The 24,578-nt window shown below is 47.1% G+C and overlaps 1 protein-coding gene across 3 annotated transcripts in view; it reads right to left on the bottom strand.

Moving 5' to 3' along the window:
• The window catches only part of LOC137094726 (mitochondrial import inner membrane translocase subunit TIM16-like), an 80,245-nt gene that overhangs the window by 1,934 nt on the left and 53,733 nt on the right, over positions 1 to 24,578 (bottom strand). Inside the window, exons 10-28 of one of the 3 annotated variants that reach the window (XM_067473332.1) lie at positions 22,417 to 22,471; positions 22,266 to 22,323; positions 22,008 to 22,156; positions 20,914 to 21,009; positions 19,267 to 19,416; positions 18,609 to 18,744; positions 17,779 to 17,954; positions 17,559 to 17,670; positions 17,028 to 17,114; positions 16,753 to 16,895; positions 16,432 to 16,536; positions 14,479 to 14,564; positions 14,244 to 14,385; positions 13,755 to 13,844; positions 12,406 to 12,522; positions 10,796 to 10,931; positions 10,615 to 10,706; positions 10,396 to 10,482; positions 4,807 to 4,891 (exon numbers count right to left, since the gene is read on the bottom strand). In XM_067473332.1, coding sequence (XP_067329433.1) covers positions 4,807 to 4,891; positions 10,396 to 10,482; positions 10,615 to 10,706; positions 10,796 to 10,931; positions 12,406 to 12,522; positions 13,755 to 13,844; positions 14,244 to 14,385; positions 14,479 to 14,564; positions 16,432 to 16,536; positions 16,753 to 16,895; positions 17,028 to 17,114; positions 17,559 to 17,670; positions 17,779 to 17,954; positions 18,609 to 18,744; positions 19,267 to 19,416; positions 20,914 to 21,009; positions 22,008 to 22,156; positions 22,266 to 22,323; positions 22,417 to 22,471 — 2,102 coding nt within the window. Of the gene's footprint in view, positions 1 to 4,806; positions 4,892 to 5,019; positions 5,057 to 9,241; positions 9,919 to 10,395; positions 10,483 to 10,614; positions 10,707 to 10,795; positions 10,932 to 12,405; positions 12,523 to 13,754; positions 13,845 to 14,243; positions 14,386 to 14,478; positions 14,565 to 16,431; positions 16,537 to 16,752; positions 16,896 to 17,027; positions 17,115 to 17,558; positions 17,671 to 17,778; positions 17,955 to 18,608; positions 18,745 to 19,266; positions 19,417 to 20,913; positions 21,010 to 22,007; positions 22,157 to 22,265; positions 22,324 to 22,416; positions 22,472 to 24,578 lie in introns of those variants that run through there. The other 2 variants (XM_067473330.1, XM_067473331.1) reach the window with 2 other exon arrangements.

The following is a 24,578-nucleotide window of genomic DNA, read 5'->3' as shown; positions in this document are numbered from 1 at the left end:
GCAGGGCCTTCCTGCCTTTGGGCCCCAGGCAAACCTCTCCAGGCAAAGCAATACAAAAGCTAGAAAAGCACATGAATCACTAAGGTTGGTGTCTTTCCAGACTACAATATTGTAGCTAAACTGCCCAAAATCTTGACAAAATCAGTGACTCAAAACAAAACAAAGTAACAGCAATGCGAAGAAATGAAACCATGTCCTTCAAAGCGTCAAGGTAATGCAATAACGTTTAAAGGATTTTAACGGTTTACTTTTTAATACCCTTAACATTTAATTCTATTTTAATGTTTGCATATTTTTTAGATTTTCAATTTTATGTCATTTGGTTTTACTGCAAGCCGCTCTGAGTCTCTTGATAAAGACAGAAAGGAGGATATAAATAAACATAAGAATAATAATTAACGTATAAGACAGGGCTGCACATCCAATAATAATAATAACAACAACAACACCTATAAGGAAGGCCAGCACAAATAACAACAACAACAACAACAATAATAATAGAACTATAAGATTGGCCACAGATGATGATGATGATGATAATAATAATAATAATAAACCTATAAGGCAGACTTGCACAGCCAATAATAATAATTGTCCTATAAGAAAGCCCAGCACAGCCAATAATAATAATAATAATAATAATAATAATAATAGACCTATAAGACAGGGCCACACAGACAATAATAATAATAATAATAATAATAATAATAATAATAACAATTGACCTATAAGGCATGCCAGCACAGATGACAATAATAATAATAATAACAACTGACTTACGACAGGTCTGCACAGCCAATACTACTACTACTACTAATAATAATAATAATAATAGACCTATAAGACAGGCCAGCACAGATGACAATAACAATAATAATAATTGACCTATAAGGCAGGCCTGCACAGACAATAATAATAATAATAATAATAATAATAATAATAATAAATGTCCTATAAGACAGGCCTGTACAGCCAATAATAATAACAATAATAATAAACCTATAAGACAGGCCAGCACAATCAATAATAATTGTCCTATAAGACAGGCCTGCACAGCCAACAACAATAATAATAATAATACTAATAATAATACTAATAATAGATCTTTAAGGCAGGCCAGCACAGACAACAATAACAACAATAATTGACCTATAAGACAGGGCTGTAAAGCCAATAATAATAATAATAATAATAATAATAATAATAAGCCAGTCAGGGAGTTCCTAGTGGTGATCGCTACACTGGGTGTAGTGCCTAAAGACCTTGGCCTGCACTTAAACACAATCGGCGCTGACAAAATTACCATCTGTCATCTGCAAAAGGCCACCTTACTGGGATCTGCACACATTATTTGCCAATACATCACACAGTCCCTAGACACTTGGGAAGTGTCCGACGTGTGATCCAATACAACAGCCAGCAGAGTGTCTGCTGTGGGCTCATCTTGTGGTGTTTGAAATAATAATAATAATAATAATAATAATAATAATAATAATAGACTTATAAGACAGGCCAGCGCTGATGACAATAACAATAATAATAATTGACCTATAAGACAGGCCTGCACAGCCAATAATAATAACAATAACAATAACAATAATAATAATAATAGTAACTGAACTATAAGGCAGGCCAGCACAGACAACGTTAACAACAATAATTGACCTATAAGACAGGCCTGCACAGGCGACAATAATAATAATAATTGACCTAGAAGACTGGGCTGCACAGCCTATTATTATTATTATTATTATTATTATTGACTCATAAGAAAGACCTGCACAGTCAACAACAACAACAACAACAATAATATCAATTCACCTATAAGACAGACCTGTGCAGCCAATAATAGCAGTAATAATAATTGACCTATAAGGCAGGCCTGCACAGCTAATAATAATAATAATAATAATAATAATAATAATAACTGACCTATAAGGCAGGCCAGCACAGACAATAACAACAATAATAATTGATCTATAAGACAGGCCTGCACGGGCGACAATAATAATTGACCTAGAAGACTGGGCTGCATTGCCTATTATTATTATTATTATTGACCCATAAGAAAGACCTGCACGGTCATTAATAATAATAATAATTATTATTATTATTATTATTATTATTCACCTATAATACAGACCTGCACAGCCAATAATAGCAGTAATAATAATTGACCTATAAGGCAGGCCTGCACAGCCAATAATAATAATAATAATAATTATTATTATTATTATTATTATTATAACTTTATTTGTACCCCGCTAGCATCTCCTGAAGGATTCGATGCGGCTTACAACAGGCCGAAGCCCACACAATACAACAATACAATACATAGCAAATAAAAACAGTTAAGCAGAAAACGAATACAATAGCAATACGGCAAGACATTATTAAAAACTGAGCCGGCCGGAGTAGGGGTACAGGATTAAAAGAGCTGATGTGTCGGAGGGATATGGGATTAAATATAGGTGCGGTGTGCAGTGTGCGGTGGTCTTGGAAACTGACTAAAGTGCTTCTGGGATTTGGAACTGGGGTTTCTAGTCTGAGAAGGCACATTTGAACAGCCAGGTTTTAAGGTTCTTTCTGAAGACTGCCAGTGTAGGGGCTTGTCTGAGGTCTTTCGGGAGGGCGTTCCAGAGGCGGGGGGCCACCACGGAGAAGGCCCTGTCCCGCGTCCCCACCAAACACGCTTGTGACGTGGGCGGAATCACGAGCAGGGCCTCTCCAGATGACCGGAGTGAGCGTGTGGGTTCATAGACAACGATGCGGTCACGCAGGTAGGGTGGTCCCAAACCGTTCAGGGCTTTGTAGGTAAGCACCTGCACCTTAAATTGGGCTCGGAAGATAAACGGCAGCCAGTGGAGCTCTTTAAACAGGAGGGTTGACCTCTCTCTGTAATGGGCCCCAGTTAACATTCTGGCCGCTGCCCACTGGACCAGTTGGAGTTTCCGAGCCGTTTTTAAGGGCAGCCCCACGTAGAGCGCATTGCAGTAATCCAGTCTAGAGGTGACTAAGGCATGGACCACCCCGGCCAGATCAGCCTTAGCGAGGTACGGTCGCAGCTGGCGCACAAGTCTCAGTTGTGCAAAGGCCCTCCCGGCCACCGCCGACGCCTGAGCCTCAAGCGTGAGCGATGAGTCCAGGAGAACTCCCAAGCTGCGGACCTGAGGCTTTAGGGGGAGTGTAACCCCGTCAAGCACAGGTTGCCACCCTATACCCCGATCTGGCTTACGATCGACCAGGAGGACCTCTGTCTTGTCGGGATTGATCTTCAGCTTGTTCGTCCTCATCCAGATAGACACAGCAGCCAGGCACTCGTCTAGCACCCGAGAGACCTCCTTGGAATTGGGTGGAAAAGAGTAGTAGAGTTGTGTGTCATCCGCATAAAGATGGCACCCAACTCCAAAACTCCGGATGACCTCTCCCAGCGGTTTCATGTAGATGTTGAAAAGCATGGGAGATAGAATAGAGCCTTGCGGGACCCCACAGGTCAAAGGCCAGGGATCCGAGCAGGCATCTCCCAGCTTCACCATCTGGGTTCGACCCTCCAAGAAGGACCGGAGCCACGACAAAACCGTGCCCCCGAGACCCATCCCAGAGAGTCGACCCAGAAGGATACCATGATCGATGGTATCGAAAGCCGCTGAGATGTCCAGGAGAACCAGCAGGGTCACACTCCCCCTGTCCAGTCCTCTACGGAGGTCATCCACCAAGGCGACCAAGGCTGTCTCGGTGCCATGACCAGGCCTGAAACCAGACTGTGACTGATCTAGGTAATTGATGTCATCTAGGAAACCCTGGAGTTGAAGGGCGACCACCCGCTCCAGCACCTTACCCAGAAAAGGGAGGTTGGAGATCGGCCTGTAATTGTTCAGCACCGTAGAGTCTGATAATAATAATAACTGACCTATAAGGCAGGCCAGCACAGACAATAACAACAATAATAATTGATCTATAAGACAGGCCTGCACGGGCGACAATAATAATTGACCTAGAAGACTGGGCTGCATTGCCTATTATTATTATTATTATTATTATTATTGACCCATAAGAAAGACCTGCACGGTCATTAATAATAATAATAATTATTATTATTATTATTCACCTATAATACAGACCTGCACAGCCAATAATAGCAGTAATAATAATTGACCTATAAGGCAGGCCTGCACAGCCAATAATAATAATAATAATAATAATAATAATAATAGTAACTGACCTCTAAGGCAGGCCAGCACAGACAACAACAATAATTGACCTATAATAGAGGCCTGCACAGGCGATAATAATAATATAATAATAGTAATAATTGACCTCTAATACAGGCCTGCACTGGCGACAATAATAATAATAATAATAATAGACCTATAAGGAAGGCCTGCACAGCGAAAATAATAATAATAACAATAATAATAATAGTAACTGACCTCTAAGGCAGGCCAGCACAGACAATGACAATAACAATAATAATTGAACTATAAGACAGGCCTGCACAGGCGACAATAATAATAATAATAATAATAATAATAATAATAATAATAATAATAATTGAGGCGCAAGAGTCTAATCTGATCTGCCTGCCATTGGTTTCTGCAGAGGCTCCATCCAAGCCTCGAGGTGGCGCTGTGGCGTGCATGGCGGGAACCCTCCGAGAGCGACAGGGGAGAGCGCAGCGCCCCCTGCCGGGCTTCGCCCCAACTGCGCCTATCCACGTGACGTCAGAGGCTTCCCGAGCATGCGCAGAGCTCACACGCTGAGAAGAGGACGCCGCAAGCCCCTTCGGCCCTCTTTCCCGGAACTGACCTGCGAACTCCTGCCTCAGCGCGCGGGCGAAGGCCCGGCCCACCACCTGGAGGCCCACCAGCACGATCTGCGCCAGGTACTTGGCCTAGAAGGAAAAGAGGAGGAGGAGAAGGGAGGTCGTCAATGCAAAGGCCCCCCAGACCAGTCTGCGGGAGGCTCTCCCTCAAACTCCCCTTCCCCAAAACGCCCGGCCTCCCCTTTCCTCAGCCTCACCATGTCTGTCCCTGGGCCACGGCCGGAAGTGATCATAGAGCTGCGCCGGAGAGAGGCGGCTTTCAGCACCGGAAGCAGCCTGTGGCCGCAGCGGCCCCTGGTGGCCGGAAGAAGAAGTGCAGACCCATCCTTGTCAATTTAAATCAGGCATGGGCAAGCTTGGGCCTTCCAGGTGTTTTGGACTCCAACTCCCACCATTCCTAACAGGCCTTTCCTGGGCCTGAGGCTGTTAGGAATGGTGGGAGTTGGAGTCCAAAACACCTGGAAGGCCCAAGCTTGCCCATGCCTGATTTAAATTGACAAGGATGGGTCTGCACTTCTTGCCCATGCTTGGGTGCCAGAGTGCCTTCCAAGTTGCCCAGTCATCTGGAGAGTGTTTCTCATCCGGCCTCCACCACTGATTGAGATTCTGGGTTTTATCCTGCCACTTTTGGACTCTTGCTTACTGAGATGTATCTCTGTAGATCGTAGAAAGCTGTTTCTTGATTTAAGACGTTGGCTTGCTGGTTGATATCCGAGCAGAGGATGGGCCAGAGCTGTCACTGCCTTCATTATTGGCTGCTACTTCCCGGCAGATATCAGGTGGTACATTAGCAGCCAAACAGTATAAGTTCTCCAGCAGTGTTGGGCATAGATATCCTGTGATAATTTATTTATTTACATTATTTCTATCCCGCGCATTTCAGCCTGAAGGTGGCATGTCTTACTGATTTATTTATTTATTTATTTTCATATACTTGTACCCCGCCCTTCTCACCCCCAAAGTAGTTTTTCAGTTTGCCTCTTAGGATTGGTAAATGATTAGAATAATCCTCCCATGAATGTTTGGGGCTGGGCTGGGGCTAGAAACCCAGCTAACATCTGAAAAAATACATAAGGAATTATTATTATTATTATTTATTTATTTCATATATGTGTACCCTGCCCTTCTCACCCCCGAGGGGAGACTCAGGGCGGCCTCACAGCAAACACCATTCAGTGCCATCATAATGATAAAAACATTCAACAAATTCATTAAAACAAAACATTAAATAAACAGTTGTTAAAACACGCCAATTAAAATCCAAGTCGGGTCAATTCATTGTCACTTAGAAATTGCTTATGTCTTCTTCATACAAGCCGCTATTCAATGGTCAAACGCAAGGTCCCACAGCCAAGTCTTGAGATTCCTTCTAAAGGACAGGAGGGAGGTGGCCAGTCTGATGTCTTTGGGGAGGGAATTCCACAGGCGGGGAGCCACTGTTGAGACGGCCCTGTCTCTTCGTCTCCACCAATCGCGTTTGCGACGGCAGTGGGATCGAGAGCAGGGCCTCTCCGGACGATCTTAAACTTTGTGATGATTTGTAGTAGGAAATATGTTTGGACATGTAGTCTGGGCCAGAACCGTATAGAGCAGTGGTTCTCAACCTGGGGTCCCCAGATGTTTTTGGCCTTCAACTCCCAGAAATCCTAACAGCTGGTAAACTGCTGGGATTTCTGGGAGTTGTAGGCCAAAAACATCTGGGGACCCCAGTTTGAGAACCACTGGTATAGAGCTTTAAAGGTTAAAACCAGCACTTTGAATTGTGCTCGGTAGCAGATCGGTAACCAGTGGAGCTGGCATAACAGAGGAGTTGTACGCTCCCTGTGTGCCACTCCAGTGAGCAACCTGGTTGCTGACCGTTGAACTAATTGAAGCTTCCGGGCAGTCTTCAAAGGCAGCCCCACGTAGAGTGCATTGCAGTAGTCTAATCAGGATGTAACAAGAGTGTGGACCACCGTGGCCAAGTTAGACTTCCCAAAGTACAGCCGCAGCTGGTGCACAAGTTTTAATTGTGCAAAAACTCCCCTGGCCACCGCTGAGACCTGGAGTTCCAGGCTCAACGATGAATCTAGGATCACTCCCAAGTTGCGAATCTGTGTCTTCAGGGGAATTGTTACCCTGTCAAATACAGGCTGTAACCCTATGCCCTGTTCGGCCTTTCGACTGACCAGGAGGACCTCTGTCTTGTCTGGATTCAGTTTCAATTTGTTCGCCCTCATCCAGATTGACACAGCAGCCAAGCACTGGTTCAGGACTTGCAGAGCTTCCTTAACATGAGGTCGAAAGGAGTGATAGAGCTGAACATCATCATTTAACGTGATGGGCATGCGTATTCAGCAGCAGAGTATCCAAGCACAAGGGCAGATGTCTTCACTGTATCTAATTCACAGTAACGAATGAATTATTATGAATATTATTCAACGGCAGAGTTTTTGAACTGGTGTGTCGGCTGCATTGTGTCACATTAATGGAACAAGAAAGGACAATGTAATAATCTTATGAAGCCTATACTTTTTTGAAATGTAATCAAAGGGTGTCTCCATACATTGCAATATGACACCTTACACTCATGTCCCCATCAATCGTAAGGGGTTGGCTTGACCCTTGGTTATTGAGCATTATTATTATGGAAAAACTCCCCCCTGAGCACACAGATAACTGGGTGCTTGGAAGGCGCTGAACAGACTGTGCTCTGGCACCACGAGATGCAGAGCCAACCTTAAGAAATGGGGCTACAAAGTGGAATCCACAACATACGAGTGTGGAGAAGAGCAAACCACAGACCACCTACTGCAATGCAACCTGAGCCCTGCTACATGCACAATGGAGGACCTTCTTGCGGCAACACCAGAGGCACTCCAAGTGGCCAGATAGTGGTCAAAGGACATTTAATCAATTACCAAGCTTGCACATTCTGTGTTTTCTCTCTTTGTTTGTTTGTTTGTTTGTTTTGTTAAAAATGTAATACAACTGTCTGGTTCCTCCTGACACGATAAATAAATAAATTATGGAGAGACTGGATGGCCATCAGTCACGAGGACTTTCATGATGTCCTTCCTGGCAAATTGGAGTTGGACTGGCTGACCCTCTCTCAAAGTCTGTGATCCTATGATTCCACAGTGAAGTTGGAGGAGATGGCTCCTTGATGTCTTAAGTTTGGTGGTAATATTTCTCAGACTGGATTTATTTCTCCACACTAAATTCTGCGTAACTGGTTTTGCTTTATAAAACAATACACTTAAGATTCGTAAATGCAGAATTCGCTTTTTACATTTCTCACAATTACCACGCATGTGAGGATGTTCTTGGATGTGTTCAAGTCCATATTTGCCTGCCTTGAGGTCTAGATCTTGAAGAAGGTGTTTCGCCACTCCATTTTCAAATAAAAATATATTCTGGGACAGTATTCCCTTTTTAATCAAGAAAAGAAACCGCTTTGTGCATCTTAGAAGAATCGAAAAGAGCCCCTCTGGATAATGATGAGGGTACAGTCCTTAACCCTGCCCCATGTTTTAGGGGTCATTCTTTGAAATGAAATGCCTAGAACTGACACAGGAGTCCCTACATACAGCAGACTGTGTGTCACGAGAAATCCCCGTGTCTCTGTGAAATGAGCTATACATCAAACGTACACCTATATCTCGAATAAAGCTCTGTTCCAGGTTTTGAAAACTGCCTTAAGGCCTCAGAGGAAAGAAGAGTGGAGCTCCACAGACCTCGATTTTGTATTTTTTAAACCGTTTTAAAGCTTCAGAGAAAAGAAGGAGGACATAAGAGTGGAGCTGCAGAGACCTCCATGTTGGAACTTTTAAAATTGCCTTAAGACCTCAGAAGAAGGAAGAAGGGAAGTAGAATGGAGCACCAGAGACCTCCATTTTGTAGTTTCTAAACTGTTTAAAGGTTCGGAGGAAGGAAGGATGATCTTCCTTCTTCTGAGGCAAAGCACTTTAAAAACAAACAAACAGAAATTGAGCTGTTTGTTTGAGGGTGGATCCTCCCTTTCCTCCCCTTTTGGAAGTAAAGCATTTTACTTGTTTAAAAAAAACATATTTTTTTCCTTGCATAATAGTTGCACCCCATCCTTTTGAACACAAAATAGGGGTGTGATGAAATATGGTTCTTTTTAAAAATAGAACTGACAGGTTTTCTTCAGACGTGTTTGGTCCCCGCACCATTCGTACTTCTTATCAAGGGGTTTGCGAGTAAAACTGAATGATCACGCCATGAAAGGAAACCCTGCCTATGAAAAGTTTGGGAAAGCTCTGCTATGGGTGCTGAGTCCCCACTATCTAAAATGGATGAGACCTGAAGGATTTTCTGAAAGACTTTGAGGAAGATCTCATTGAAATTTCCTTTGAGGGCCCCTTGAAGCAAGGCCAACCCTTTTGGGGTAGACCCCAGAGAATGGAGGCATCTGCATGATAGTCCAAAACTGCCTTTATTCATAAAAAGGAAAGAAAGGCACAGCAGCGTTCTTCATGCAACCTTTTAAAGGGAACCTCAGGCAGAGAGAGAGACAGTGGCTTTGTTGCAGTGCATCAGACATGAGCATTTGGCCTGGCTCTCTGGCGAGACACAGGACAATTCCACATGCAACTCTTCAATAATAATAATAACAATAATATTTTTAAAACCCACATTATTCCAATATTTTGCCGCATAAAGTTGAGCCAAAGGGCAGAAGGATGAGAAAAGAGGCCTCTCTGGGCCTTACAAAATGCCCCTGAGAAATGCAGGGCAAGGTTTGGGCACCTTCCCCATTTCCAGTATTCCCAGTTGCTGGAAGGGCATCCAGGGAAAGGGCTATAAGCAAAGAGAGGAGGGGGCCCGGCGTCCAGCACTTGCCCCGATTTAGAAGAAGGTCCCACCAATTGCAGCCCAGGATTTCAACAAAGAGAAGGGGAAACCGTTGCTCCTGGGGCCTGGGTTTGAGATCAGCAAGGCAGCCTCCAGTGGGAAGGAGGTCAGATGTTGTCCAGAAAGAGGCTCTTGGTGGAAAAGGCTGCTGTGTGGACATCCGCTTCATGAAAAGGAGGCCACGCTGGCTGTGGGTTGATTTGGGGAGGAGCAGAAAGGCAGTGGCTCCTGGGTTAGTCCTAGGGAGGCAGAAAGAGAGGGGCTGAGAGGCAAGAAGGGGCCGCCCCTTTAACTGCCCTTTAACTTGGGGGAATTCCTATGGGAAGGATGGCAAGCCTGGATGGGGAGATGTATATATCTGACTGGCCCTCACACATGCAGGGGCAGGAGTTCCAAAGAGGTGGGCTACAACAGGATTAAAACACAGAGATAAACACATAAGACTATTGAGATATATATAACAGGATATGCACTGTTAAAATTTAGATAATAATAATAATAATAATAATAATAATAATAATAATAATGTGGTGGATGCTCCTTCTTGGGAGGTTCGTAAGCAGAGACCAGATGGCCATCTGTTGGGGGTGCTCTGATGGTGCTTTTTCTGTCTGACTAAAGGAAGGAGGTTGGACTGGATGCCCTGTGGAGATCTCTTCCAACTCTATGATTCTATGACTCTGATATAAGTCTCTATATGCCTCGGCATCCCTTACCCACTCCTCGTCGTCCACACCTTCGAAGGAGTCCTGGGGCAGAGGGTCATCCCGGTTGCCTAGCTTGGCCACCATGGCATTGAGCAGCTGTGGAGGATGGTCAAAGGGTTATTAGCGCAGGTATGGACATCTTTGGGGGAGAGACAGGTCCCTTTTCCCATCAGCCCCTGCTCTTGATGCCCAGTCTCCCCTCTCAACACGATCCTGGGAAATACTTGCCTCCTCCTTCTTCTGCTCGTCTGACTTCTCCTCCAAATAGACCGAGGACGGGACATACTTCCTGCTGGGAGGTTCCTTGGGGGCCTCACTCACTGCGAGAGACACGTGTTGGAGACAATGGGATCTTGGGAGTGACCTCTCCCCCCCCCCTTTCCTCTCTCATCCCCTCCCCTTCACTGACCTGGGACCATGCCTTTGGGCTGCAAGGAGATCCTCCGGTGGTGGCCATCCTGACCCCGCAGCCAATCTCCGGCCGAAAGGGCCGGCTCCCAAGACACAGCAGTTGGTGGGAAGAGGTCATCCTGGAAGAAGTCTTTCTAGAGGGGAAAAGGGGGGGGAGGGCCCCCAAGGGTCACACAGACAGACCTGGGACCCCACAACAGAAAGGGAGGAGGCTGCTGTTGCTGGGCTCTACGTTATATTCCCTTTGCTATCAGAGAAGACACAGAGAGAGAGAGACATAGGCAGAGAGAGGAATGGGTGGATAGAAATAGATAAGATGGATAGATAAGAGAGACAGCTAGGTAGATGGATAGATAGACCAAGATAGATACGATAGAAAGATGTATAGATAGAGCTAGATAGATGGATGCATACATACATGGATGGATGGATCAAGGCAGATAGATTGATGAATGGATAGATACATACATATATGGATGGATGGATGGAATAGATAATAGATATATCAAGAGATGGATCAAGACAGGTGGCTGGATGGCTAGAGAGAAGTAGACAGAAATATATACATAGATGGATCAAAATAGATAGATGGATAGAGATAGATGGAGACACATACATACATGGATGAATCAAGACAGGTAGGTAGGTAGGTGGATAGAGATATAGAGATGAAGATACATACATACATACATAGCTGGATGGATCAAGAGAGATAGATAGATGGACAGAGATAAGCATATACATACATACATACATACATACATACATGGATCAAGATAGGTAGGTGGATAGAGATGGATGGATGGATAGATAGAGAGATAAATAGATGAATCAAGATAGGTAGATAGATGGAGATAGACTGATATATACATAAATACATGGATGGATCGATCAAGATAGATAGGTAGATGGAGAGAGATAAACAGATGACGATAGATAATAATAATAGATAGATAGATAGATAGATGGATGGATAGATAGACAGATATACATACATACATACATACATACATACATGGGTGGATCGCGATAGGTAGGTAGATTAATGGATAGAGATAGATGGGACAGACAGACAGATAGATAGATGGCTGGATCTAGTTAAGATAGGTGGTTGGGTGGATGCATACATACAAGGTGGATGGATGGATGGATGGATGGATGGATGGATGGAGATAGATAAGAGATACATAGAAAGATGGATGGATACTGAAAGATAAACAGGAAAATGAATGGATAGCTGAACACGTAGAGAAATAAATGGATACAGGTAGATAAACAGGTGGACGCCTGGATAGATAAAATATATAGATAGAATATATAGATAGATGCAGATACAGATAGCTACAGATAGATGCAGATGGAGAGATAGATGCAGATAAATACATAAATTAATGCAGATAGAAAGCTGGCTAGCTAGATGCAGATAGATAAATATAATGGATGGATGGATAGATAGACAGATGCAGATATATAGGTGCAGATGGATAGAGATAGCTTACTCCTGTTCTGGTGGTCGTTTTGGGAAGAGTGACATCTCAGTTGCAAACATTTCCCATTTGGAAGAGTCCTGCTTGCCAGCAATGCTCACACACCTTCCCTGACCCCTACCTTGACCCTTGGGACGCGGAAGGCCAGGGGCTCCAGGGCGCCCTGCCTGAGGCGCAAGGCCCGCGCCACCTCCGCCTCCCGGACGTCGCACTCCGTCTTAGGCAGGAACTGGAGGCCCTGTTTATGGGGGGGGGGGGAGGAGAGAAGGAGCACGCCATCATAAGGGGCCCCCAATGGGCACCCCCTCTTCCCCAAAGGGTTCTTCAGGAGGTGCCGTGCTTGCACCCAATGCCTCCTTTTCCAAATGCAAAGAACAGTGAAAGGATTCTTTCCTGTGGATGATGGGAAAAGGGGCACGGCCCACTGGCAGGGCAGAAAGTACCAACAAGAGTGAGCATAAATATTGAACAAGACCTCACAACCTCTGAGGATGCCTGTCATAGATGTGGGTGAAATGTCAGGAGAGAATGCTTCTGGAACATGGCCAGACAGCCCGGAAAACTCACAACAACCCTGTGATTTTGGCCACGAAAGCCTTCGACAATACATCAAACATAATATAGTGGAGTGTTGTAGGTTTTTTTGGGCTATATGGCCATGTTCTAAAGGCATTCTCTCCTGATGTTTCGCCTGCATCTATGGCAAGCATCCTCACAACCTCTGAGGATGCAACCTCAGAGGTTGTGAGGATGCTTGCCATAGATGCAGGCGAAACATCAGGAGAGAATGCCTCTAGAACATGGCCATATAGCCCGAAAAACCTACAACAACCCAGTGATTCAGATCACTAAAGCCTTCGACAATACATCAAACATAATATAATTTCCTCAGCTTTTCCTTTTTGCACAAAAGCGCTGCGTTCCATGCAAAGAACCGCAACATTTTGCGCATTTGGACGGCGATGCTCATTCAAATGATAATTAAAAAGGTGAGATTCCTCTTGCAGTGTCCGATCGATCGGACACTGGTTCGCATCGCTGCTTCTCGGTTGCGATGCCAGGGAGTGTCACAAGGGGGCAGCCTAAGAGGCACAATTGGGAGGCCGCAGGAAGTGGGTTCCGACACTAAGAGGAGGCAGAGAGGTCTCCCCTAAACTGGCAGAGATAAACTGGGACCATCATTGCAGGCATCCTCCTGCGTCTCCTTTTTGTCCTCAAGCTGATGGAGGTGTCGCTCAGCTCTATTTCTCTCTCTGTAGGAAATACCTCACCTCCCAATGGCAAGCTGAATAATGGCAGAGATTAGGGCAACTTTGTCCCTCTGGGTGTTTTGGGCTGCAACTCCCACCATTCCTAACAGCCTCAGGCCCTTTCCTTTCCCCCCTCAGCCGCTTAAGCTTGCCCATGCCTGGATTAGGAGGTCCCCTTCCCCTCCCTTTTGGTGCTGACACCCCCTCCTTTCCTCTTTACCTTGTGGGGTTCGTTGGAGATGAAGCTGTTGCACTCCAGGAAGAAGGGGGCCTCGGGGACGACCTCGTAAACAAAGACCCGGGTGTCGCCCTAAAGGAATGGAGGAGAGAAGGTGCCATTTTGGGGTGCCCTGCCCCTCCCAAACCTGGCCTCTGGGCCCCCAAAGGTTAGCAGGAAGTGCACCAGGAAAGAGACGATAGAAAACGCGGAAGATAGTGTAAATTGTATGTAATTAATGTTTTCTGACAATTCTCTCACTCCTGACACAGAAAAAATAATGTTTTCTGACTATTTGAATGTTGTTTTATTCTAGAATAATTATTTTTAACTTTGTTAGTATGTTTGTTTATATGTTTATATGTATGTTTGTTTAAATAAACATTAATTAGAAGGAGAAGAAGAAAGAGCCGGTGCAAAATAAAGTAGTTGCCTGCAGAAGGAGGAGGTGGCCTTCCTTCACTGACTGACCAGTCTGTGGCCCCTGCTCACCTTCCCTGTGAGGAAGACCAGGCTGGTGTCCGGGTCATAGAAGGGGATGAGGGTGGAGGGGGCCACGTCCAGGCTCAAGACGGTCAGAGGGCCAGCGGACACCGACTCGGCCCCATAGAGGGAGAGCTGCCTTTCGCTGCGGCTGAAGAGAAAGAGAGAGAAGAAGATGTCCAGACCTGCTTCAGTGGTCCTGAGGGGCTCTTGGCAGAAGGACAAGCACCAAGGTGCGCCTCACCTGTCGAAGCCCGACACCAGCAGGAAGTTGCCTCCGCAAACCCAGGTGATGCGAGCCCCCCGACCTCCTTCAGGCCCCGGACCCTCCTGTTTCAGAGAGAATAATAGTATTATAACAACAACGACAACACATACTGCCCTCTAGCCCTCCTCCTTCAGGCCCCAGACCCTCCTGTTTCATAGAGAATAATAGTATTTATAACAACAACAACATATTCTCCCCTCTAGCCCTCCTCCTTCAGGTTCCGGACCCTCCTGTTTCAGAGATAATAATAATTGGAGTTTAGGGGTGATTGACCGAGGATCTAGGAGTTGTAGTGCACCCTTATCCAGAGAGCACTGAACCTAGCTGACGTCAGATCTGGACCAAACCTGGCACACAGACCCAACATGGCCAACTGTGCATACAGGTGAGGTTTAGGGGTGATTGACCTAGGATCTGGGAGTTGTAGCACCCTTACCCAGAGAGCACTGAACCCGGCCAATGACAGATCTGGATCAAACTTAAATGATTTATTTATTTTATTTGGTGCATTTGTTAACCGCCATTCTCAGCCCTTAGGGCGACTCATGGCGGTGTACAACATATAAAAAGGCAATTTACAAAAAGACAATTACAAACAACATATTAGCAATACAACAATTATAAAGTTACACTAAATAATCCGCTTCGTCTCATAGTAGAATCGTAACCAATCTCATATTCCTTGTTCCATTCCAGTCATCTTTACCACATTATTATAGCACTTAATTAAATGCCTTCTCGAACAGCCATGTCTTAAGGCTTTTTCGGAAGGACATAAGGGAGGGCGCCTGTCTGATGTCTGCAGGGAGAGTGTTCCACAGCCGGGGGGCCACCACCGAGAAGGCCCTCTCTCTCGTCCCCGCCAGACGTGCCTGTGAGGCAGGCGGGATCGAGAGAAGGGCCTCCCCAGACGATCTCAAGGTCCTCGTGGGCTCATAGGCCAAGATGCGGTCCGAAAGGTATTTTGGGCCGGAGCCGTTTAGGGCTTTGTAGGCCAAAACCAGCACCTTAAATTGGGCCCGGTAGCAAATCGGCAGCCAGTGGAGCTGGGACAACAAGGGCGTTGTGTGCTCCCTGCATCCCGCTCCAGTTAGTAACATGATATTACCTAACATCCCAAAAAAACCCACGCCTTCTTCTAATAACCTGGGCTTCATTGGGTCCCCAAGCTAGTAGTAGTAGTAGTACCACTAGTAGTAGTAGTAGTAGTAGTAGCTGGTTCCCCAAAGTGGTAGTAGTAGTAGTAGTAGTAGTAGCAATAATAATATTTTTTTTATCGTGTTAGGAGCAACTTGAGAAACAGCAAGTCGCTTCTTGTATGAGAGAATTGGCCGTCTGCAAGGACGTTGCCCAGGGGACGCCTGGATGATTTGATATTTTTATCATCCTTGTGGGAGGCTTCTCTCATGTCCCCGCATGAGGAGCTGGAGCTGATAGAGGGAGCTCATCCACTTCTCCCCAAATTCGAACCTGCAACCTGTCGGTCTTCAGTCCTGCCGGCACAGGGGTTTAACCAACTGCGCCACTGGGGGCTAGTATAATAATAATATACTAATGTAGTAATAGTATCATCAACATCATCATCATAAAATATCTTAGTAATAATAGTATGTTAATAATAGCAACACCAATAATAATAATTAATAATAATAATAATACAATAATGCCACATCCTGCCCTTTAGCCTTCCTCTGTCAGAGCAGAATTACTCCCATTTGCCAACACTGTGGTGAAGGATGATGGGAAATGCAGTCCAGAGATATCTGGCCTCTATTTCTGTCCTCATCCCCTCCAGACCAATGCTCGGTGTATCCAGCAAAAGGATTCAGGTCCCCCAAATCAGTGCAAAGGCGAGAAGGGCTTTGCTGCCTCAGGCCCTTCCCAGCCCCCTCCCCAGCCGAGACCCCCACTCCCCCCCCCCCCAATCACCTGCAAGGGCTCAGGATCCACCCGGGGCTCATAGACCCGCACTCTGCCGTCCTTGCTGACTGTGGCTAAGCGGCGTCCGTCAGGGCTCCAGGCCAAGCTGAAGATCTGAAAGGCAGGCCAATGGTCAGCAAAGGAGTTGGGAAGTAAGAGCAGGGAAGGGTATCTTATTCTAAGATACTGATATTTGGGGCAGATCTTCCAGATGTTCTGCCACTCCAAGGAACATAAAGCTTGGTAAGTCAAAACCAGCATCTGTTCCCTCCCCGCTCCCCAGACAGATAGATCCCTATTGAGCCAGGAATGCAGGAAAGGGCCCCATACTTGGTCCCGATGTCCGTCCAGCTTCATGGCCTCCTTCCCGTTGCTCAGGTCCCAGATGCGGATGCTCAGATCAAAGGAGGAGGAGGCCAGGATGTCCGCGGCCAAAGGGTGGAATCGGATGGAGTAGACCTTCTCGGAATGGCCTGAGAGGGAGGCAAGAAGGATGGCTGAGCTGGCACCTTCCTCCACCATTTGCTGAAGACACAGGGCCCAGCCTCCTTTCCCACCCAATGCCCCCTTCCTCTAAACATAAGGTAGAGTGGATATCTGCCCACCTCTCAGGATGCTTTCCGGCTCCAGAAGGGTCTCCTGCAGCCCCTCTGGCCCCAAGCGCCACAGACGGATCCGGGCATCTTCTCCAGCTGAGAAAAGAAAGGGGGGGGGGCTGTCAGAACAGCTGTGGGGCTGTTTAGGGGGTCTTCTTCTCCCAAGGTTTCCCCCTACACTGCCCTATGAGGTCCCGAAAGGAAGGTCATATATAAAGGTTGTGGGGGGCAATGCCTGAGGGGTTTCTTGCCAAACTAGTTTTTCAATTTGCCTCTTAGGTTTGGTAAATGATTAGAATAATCCTCCCTTGAATGCTTGGGGCTGGGCTGGGGCTAGAAACCCAGCTAAGATCTGTAAAAAATATGTTATGAATTATTATTAGAGGAGGGATTCGATATTTTGACATCGGTAAGTGGAGAAGGAGTAGGAATTAGAAATTAGATTGCTATTTTTGCAACAATTAATAATTACCACAACACCTAGACTTGGCCAAGGCTGGGGGAGTGGGGGAACAGTACCATGATTTAGTCATCCCATACCAATGGCCAGGCGCTGGGGGTCAAAGGGGTCCCAGCACAAATCCGAGACGGGAGCCCCATTCTGAATGGTGGGCATTGCTGCTGCGTCGGCAAGGCGTCCTGGTTTGGAGAGCTGAAAGGGGAGAGATATCCTAAATGAGAAGGGACAGGGGCAGAAGGACGAGTCCTGACCTCCTGACTTCCTGACCGCATGGTAAAGGTTGTGTGGCTCTGCCCTTACCTCCCAGATGGCCACCTGACCTCCTGCAGAGAGGAGCGGGGCAGCCACAAAGCGCCGGTTGGCACAGAAGCCGTCGCATTCGCCTGGAGTGGTCAAGCTCAGGCCCCGAAGGTTGGTGATGTGGGTGTTCCGGTGGAGGACAGTGCCTTGCAAATGGCGGAAGCTGGAACTGGGGCCTGGTGAGGACAGCAGAAGAAAGGCACCTTTGAGGTCGGGGCTTTGGAGTCCCCGAAAGGGCCCAGAAACATTTACGCGACCCCAAGGTGTAGAGGTGTGCAACCTCCCAGCCGAGAGTAGGGGTGGAAATCAAAACATCTTTTGATCACAAACCAGCAGCCTTTTGCAAGCTCACATTTGCTCTATTTACAGAGGAAGCAGCTCAATGTATTGTCGAACACTTTCATGGCTGAAATCACTGGGGTGTTGTGTGGTTTCCAGGCTCTATGACCATGTTCTAGCGGCATTTTCTCCTGACATTTCACCTGGAGAAAACGCTGCTAGAACACAACCATACAGCCTGACAACCACACAACACACCAGCTTCTGCAAAGTTGGCTGTAAACAACAGTTTCAATACCTAAAACAGCCACTAGGTGGCATTCAGGAACCCCAACCTTGAGCTCAGAGGGCCCCATTTGGAGACCCACAATTTTAAGAAGCCCTGACCTTGTCCCACTCAATGGCTACCCATTGGCCTTCCCAGTGCTGCCCAGTCTGGAGTGCCAATCAAGAATGGACAGGAGGCATAAAAAGCGGGTTCCTTCCTGGTCCCAATGTTCTGCCCCTGGGTTCTTGGTGGTGGGGGAAGAACTGGGGGGGGGGGTGCTTACCCAGAATACTTTGCAGGGAGCGCTGGCTGGGGCTGGAGGCAAATCCACTGCTGGAGACAGAGAGCGAAGGGGCAGCACTGGAGGGAGGAGAGGCCATGGAGCTGGAGGGCGAGGAGAGGCTGCTGCTGCTGCCAGCCTGGAAACAGGGAGGAAGAGGAGGAAGAGAAGGAAGGCGGGCACCCAAAGGGCATCCCTGTTAGGGAAGCTCCCCTTAAAAACACCACAGTATTGAAAAAGTGCAAAAAGAATAGTAAGCAGAGCATTCAGCTCATAGCAAGCAGCAACAATATAGTGTGGCTGTAAAAAATTCTTGAGCTTAAAGAAGCGAGGTGCAAAGTTCGATATTAAAAGTTTCCAAATATTTGATCAGCCTCCCCCTCCCCCAAGGATGTGAACCCAAGGTGCTGCCACTTGCATGGAAAGAGCCCTGAGTTGCCTCTGGGCTGAGAAAGGCAGTATATAAATGCAGTAAATAAATAAATAAGAGAAGCCGTTTTGGACCAACAAAAGGCGGGTGTGTTTGGGGGACTCCCAACTCCCATCATTCCCTGACTGGTCAGTCCAGCGGGCTCTGGGACAATAGGAACCAGATGTAAAAGGCAGCTGTGTGTGTGCACATCCATAGTCACAGGTCTTGGGGTCCCCAATGGGTACTTACACTGGCCTCTGGGTCCTCCTTCTGGTCACCAGCACTCATTGCCTGAGGGGAGCCCTTTGGAGCAGGGGTCTCTGGGTGAGAGGGGGGCAGGCAGCTGGAGGTAAAGAGCCTGTTGGGCCGCTGGGCAGGATGGAGGCTGACCTTCTCCACCTGTCGGATGAGAGTGAGATGATGATGAGGATGATTACAAAAGGAGTGGGCAGTGGGAGAATGCCCCCAAGACATGCCCTGCCTCCTTGGGCAGTGGGTATTTGTGCCCTTGCTTGCTTCTCAAACAATCAACCCATGTTCAGGAACCCCAGGGCAAGAGGGACTGGGAATAATGATAATAATAATAATAATAATAATAATAATAATAATGCATTATCAAACACTATTTTTATTCCTGGATTATAAATATCATTTCCTAATTGGTTCTATCATAAAAACATGGGAAAAGTTGTTTAAGCTGCAAAAACTTTGTGTCTGCGGACGGGACATCATCCTGCAGCACATTTTGCTCTAGTTTTTCAATGACTATTTCATAGAGTCTCAACCAATTCAGCCTAGTTTGTGGCAGGCACAAAAACAAAGTTTCTGGAGTAGAACAACTAATAAGTACTACACAATTAAACAGGAAATATAACATTTTTAAACCAGGAACATATTTTTTTCAAATGTTGTTACATAATGTTGCTATTGTTGTTGTTGTGTTGTTGAAGGCTTTCAAGGTCGGAATCCCTGGGTTGCTGTGAGTTTTCCGGGCTGTATGGTAATGTTCCAGAAACATTCTCTACTGCTGTTGAAAGGCACTGCAGACTAACTCAAGCAGAGAAATCAGCCGTAGGAGAGCACTTGATGAACCAACCTGGATACAGCATATTATTTGAGAAGACAGAAATACTGGACCACTCTTACAACCACCATGTCAGGCTACACAGAGAAGCCATTGAAATCCACAAGCCTGTGGATGATTTCAACAGAAAGGAGGAAACCATGAAAATTAACATAATCTGGCTACCAGTATTTAAAAAAACTCTAAAATCAGGATATTCAATAAAGAACAACACTTTGAAAACAAGGGAATTCCAGACATGAAACAATCAGGGCCAGCTAACACCTCCCAACAAATTATTCCCCCAGGCAGTAAGCAGCCAGGCCTTGAAGCTGCAAGGCTTTGCAATACTAATCAAGGTGATTAATTGCAACTTTCATACTTTACTCCAACAAACAACTTTCTCCCACCCTGGACCTTCCACAGATATATAAACCTCCCTTGCTTAGTTTCCAATATACTTCACAACCTCTGAGGATGCCTGTCATAAATGTGGGAGAAACGTCAGGACAGAATGCTTCTAGAACATGACTATTATTATTATTATTATTATTATTATTATTATTATTATGTATTACCCACCTCTCCTTTTGGCTCAAAGTGGGGCACAAAATAGTTAAAGACATCTATAAAATCACATATTTAAACATGGTTAAATTGGGAAGGCTCATATGGGTCCCCTGTTGACCAAAGGCGACGAGAGTCCTTCCTTGCCCCTTTTCCCAATACGGCCCTTCCTTGCACCGTTCCAGTGGAGGGCACGCAGATGATCTCCCAGGCCTTCTTAGCCCACCTCAATAGGGAGACAGACTGGGACTCAATGGGAGGTTCACCTGGCCATCATCTCCGGCCCACCAGGCCTGGGCAGAGGCCCCTGGGATGCTGCCGGCACCATCGGGGAACAGGTCTTTGTGAAACTCCTGGGTGGACTATAGGACAGAGAGAGAGAGAAATATTCGTATTGATTTGAGTCTAATGCACCATCAAATCTAATACACACCTTAATGTTCAAAACCCTGAAACCAAAAGAAGCATATTCTGACAAATGTCATGCACGACAGCCAAAGAGCACTCTTTGTAATTTGGCCATTTGAATTCCTTCTTTAAAAACAAAAGAGCACCAAGGCTTCCATCAACGGAAATAATACATAGGGGTGCATCTATACTGCAGAATTAATCCACTTTAACTGCCTTGGTTCAATGCTATGGAATCACGGGGGCAGTTGTTTGACAAGGCCTTGAGCCTTCTCTGCCAAAGGATGCTGGTGCCTCACCAAACTACAAATCCCAGGGTTGAATCAATGCAACTAAAGGAGAGATGAGATCCCTCAAAGAGGAGCTCCTGAAGCAGCTTCCCCTTTGGCTTTGACTCAGCTCTAAGATCACCGTATGACATGAATCTAATGCTCAGCCTCATTTTGGAAAGGTATTTTTTTTTCATGTCAGGAGAGACTTGAGAAACTACAAGTTGCTTCTGGTGTGGGAGAATTTGCCGTCTGCAAGGACATTGCCCTGGGGACATCCGGGTGTTTTACTATCCTGTGGGAGGCTTCTCTCATGACCCCGCATGAGAAACTGGAGCTGACAGACAGGAGCTCACCCTGCTCCCAGGATTTGAACCATCAACTTTTCGGTCAGCAGTCCTGCCAGCACAAGGGTTTAACCCATTGTACCACCGCGGGTTCTAAATTCATGAGCTGACAGACAGGAGCTCATCCCCGCTCCCTGGATTTGAACCGCCGATCTTTTGGTCAGCAGTCCTGCCAGCTCAAGGGTTTAACTCACTGCGCCACTGGGGGCTCCTTTGGGAAGGTCATTTTAGCCAAACAGGGTGAGCATTAGATTTGAGTCAATGGGGTATGTCGTCAGGCAGTCTGTGCCTCGGTTTCCCCTCCGCATCTCTTCTCCACTCAGACCCCGCACTGACCTTCCTGGGCACCAGGACACTGATGGGGACGATGGCGCCATTGTCGCTCAGCTGCAAGGCCCGCATCACTTCGCAAGCCATGACGTCTAGGGCTGGCCGGGGCACCAGGGCCACTCCCAGGGACCGGCCCTCCGTCAGGCACTGCGTCACTGGTCAGCAGAGGGAGAGAGGAAGGGGATGGAGGAAGGGGCCGTGGGGGCCAGCCTCAATGTGGCCTTTGCCCCCAAATGCCCTGAGAGCGTTCTGAGGGTGCCTTACCTTTCGTCAGGGCTGGCTGCCCAGTCTGGACCTCGTAGCAGAAGAGGACGTTCTCCCCCTGAGGAAAGGCAGGGGTCAGTGCGAGCCAGGCTTTGGCCCCTGCCTCCTTGACCTTCCCTCCAATGCCATTTTTACTCACTCACTCACTCACCTTCCCTGCCAGGAGGAGGAGGCCGGTGCTGGAGTCAAAGAGCGGGATCAGGGCCCTGCGAGGAGGACATGGAAAGCAGCACAGGGTCAGAAGGGGCACGGGCAGCTGGGAAGAACCCCTTTCTGGACCATGGCCTGTGGGAACGGAGCCCCCACGTCCTCCCCCTCTTTCCTGCTCCGTGGCCTCCAACATCACTCTCCCATCATTTGTCACCCTGGGCTGGACAGCTTTATGGGCACCTTCCTTAGGTGCTGCCTGGGAAACTCCAGCCCCTTTTTTCCCTTCCCCTTTTCCCTTCCTCCTGGGTGGAATAAACAGCCTTGGATGGCAGAAGTTGGATGGGTCTCTTCCACAAGTGCTTTGTTTGTGTTTGATTTCGTCTTGACAGATAGGACTAGATGGCCTTTGGGGCGCCCTTTCTAACTCTATGACCTTTCTGGGGTGGGCATCTTTAGCAATGTCTTCCTACCGGACCAAAGAGGTTGGACTAGATCGGGCATGGGGAAACTTCGGCTCTCCATGTGTTTTGGACTCCAACTCCCACCATTAGGTGCTGTACCCAGTGTGCCGATCACCACTGGGACCCTTTTGCCAGTCTTTGCATTATTATTATTATGGTTTCCTTTTGTAGCTGACAGATAGTAATTTTGTCGGCGTTGATTGTTTTTAAGTGCAGGCCAAGGTCTTTAGGCACTGCACCCAGTGTGCCGATCACCACTGGGACCATCTTGCCTGTGCCAGAGTCTTTGCATTATTATTATTATTATTATTATTATTATTATTATTATTAATACCCCGCTTTGTCTCTCCTCAATGAGACTCTAGGACAGGCCTGGACCAACGTGGGCCTTCCAGGTGCTTTGGACTCCAACTCTCACCATTCCTAACAGTCTCAGGCCCTTTCCTTTTCAAATTTGGAAAAGGAAGGGGCCTGAGGCTGTTAGGAATGGTGGGAGTTGGAGTCCAAAGCACCTGGAAGGCCCAATTTTGCCCTAAATGATAGAATTATAGAGTTGTAAGGGGCTCCCAAAGGCCATCTAGTCCAACCCCCTTCTGCCAGGCAAAGCACCCCCAGCACCTGCTTAATAATAGTTGGAAGACAACCCCATTTCTGCCAAAAAGGAAGACACAATTCGACTCCTCCCGACAGATGGCCAGAGCAGCTGAGGGGGGGGGGGGGAGAAAATGACCCGAGGCTGTTAGGAATTGTGGGAATTGACATCCAAAACACCTAGAGGGCCCAAGTTTGCTCATGCCTGGACTAGATGGTCTTTGGGGATCCCTTTGTTCTGTTTGCTCCAACCATGTCTTGACGGTGACTTCAGAGGGGCCCCCACCCCTGACCTTTCACCTGGGATCCTCGAAAGGGTGATCCAGGGGACTCCAGAGGGTGACCTTGCAGAGTCTCCCCTGCCCTCCTCTATATGAAGCCCTCCTCCTCCCTCCTTCCCTCTCTCCTTTCACAAACACACCAAAGCCGTGCCAGGAACATACATCACCTCCATGAGCAAACACACCTGATAGCATCTGGATCCAGGCGCCAAAGCGGCTGGGGGATTCTGGGATAGGTACCTGATTGGGAAAGTGGGGCGCCTCTGGAACTCCTTGCCTTTGGAAACTGGTTCTTCTTCCTACAAGAGCCCCTTTCCAATGGCATTCAATTAATGAAAGCCATAGGAAAGAAATCCACTTTATTTGTACTCCGTCCCCTCCGTGTTCACTTTGCTCTCCCCTTTCCTTTGGATGTCCAAACCTTTGAAATTTTCTGCAGTGCAAGAAACTTGGGTTCCAAAGGAAACTTTTATCCTGGGGGTCTCTTTTTGCCCCTTCCCGTCTACTGCCTTTGGAGGGGGGGAGTGTAGAAAAGGGGATTAGAAGTCGAGCAAAAACAAATAAACCTTTTCCAGCCATTGAAGCCAGGGGGGTCTTGGGCCCCGTCCCCTCCCTCCTCTGTTGACCCAAGATAAAGGCCGAGAGGCCAGAAAAAAAGGGAACAAGGGGCCTCTCCAGGAACACTGCCAACATGCCATGTTTGCGGTTGCCCAGGTGGCAGAAAGGAGGGGATGGGACTGACCATTGGGTTTATTTGCCAAAGGGAGGTGGGTGAGTGGGAGGGGGCTCAAATGAGGGGCCACTTAGGGAGCATCTGGCTGCGAGGGGCA

Source organism: Anolis sagrei, chromosome X (genome assembly GCF_037176765.1).
Source record: "Anolis sagrei isolate rAnoSag1 chromosome X, rAnoSag1.mat, whole genome shotgun sequence".
NCBI classification, from domain to species: domain Eukaryota; kingdom Metazoa; phylum Chordata; class Lepidosauria; order Squamata; family Dactyloidae; genus Anolis; species Anolis sagrei.
The sequence above is the reverse complement of the archived record's forward strand: the minus strand, read 5'-3'. Positions and strand labels throughout refer to the sequence as shown.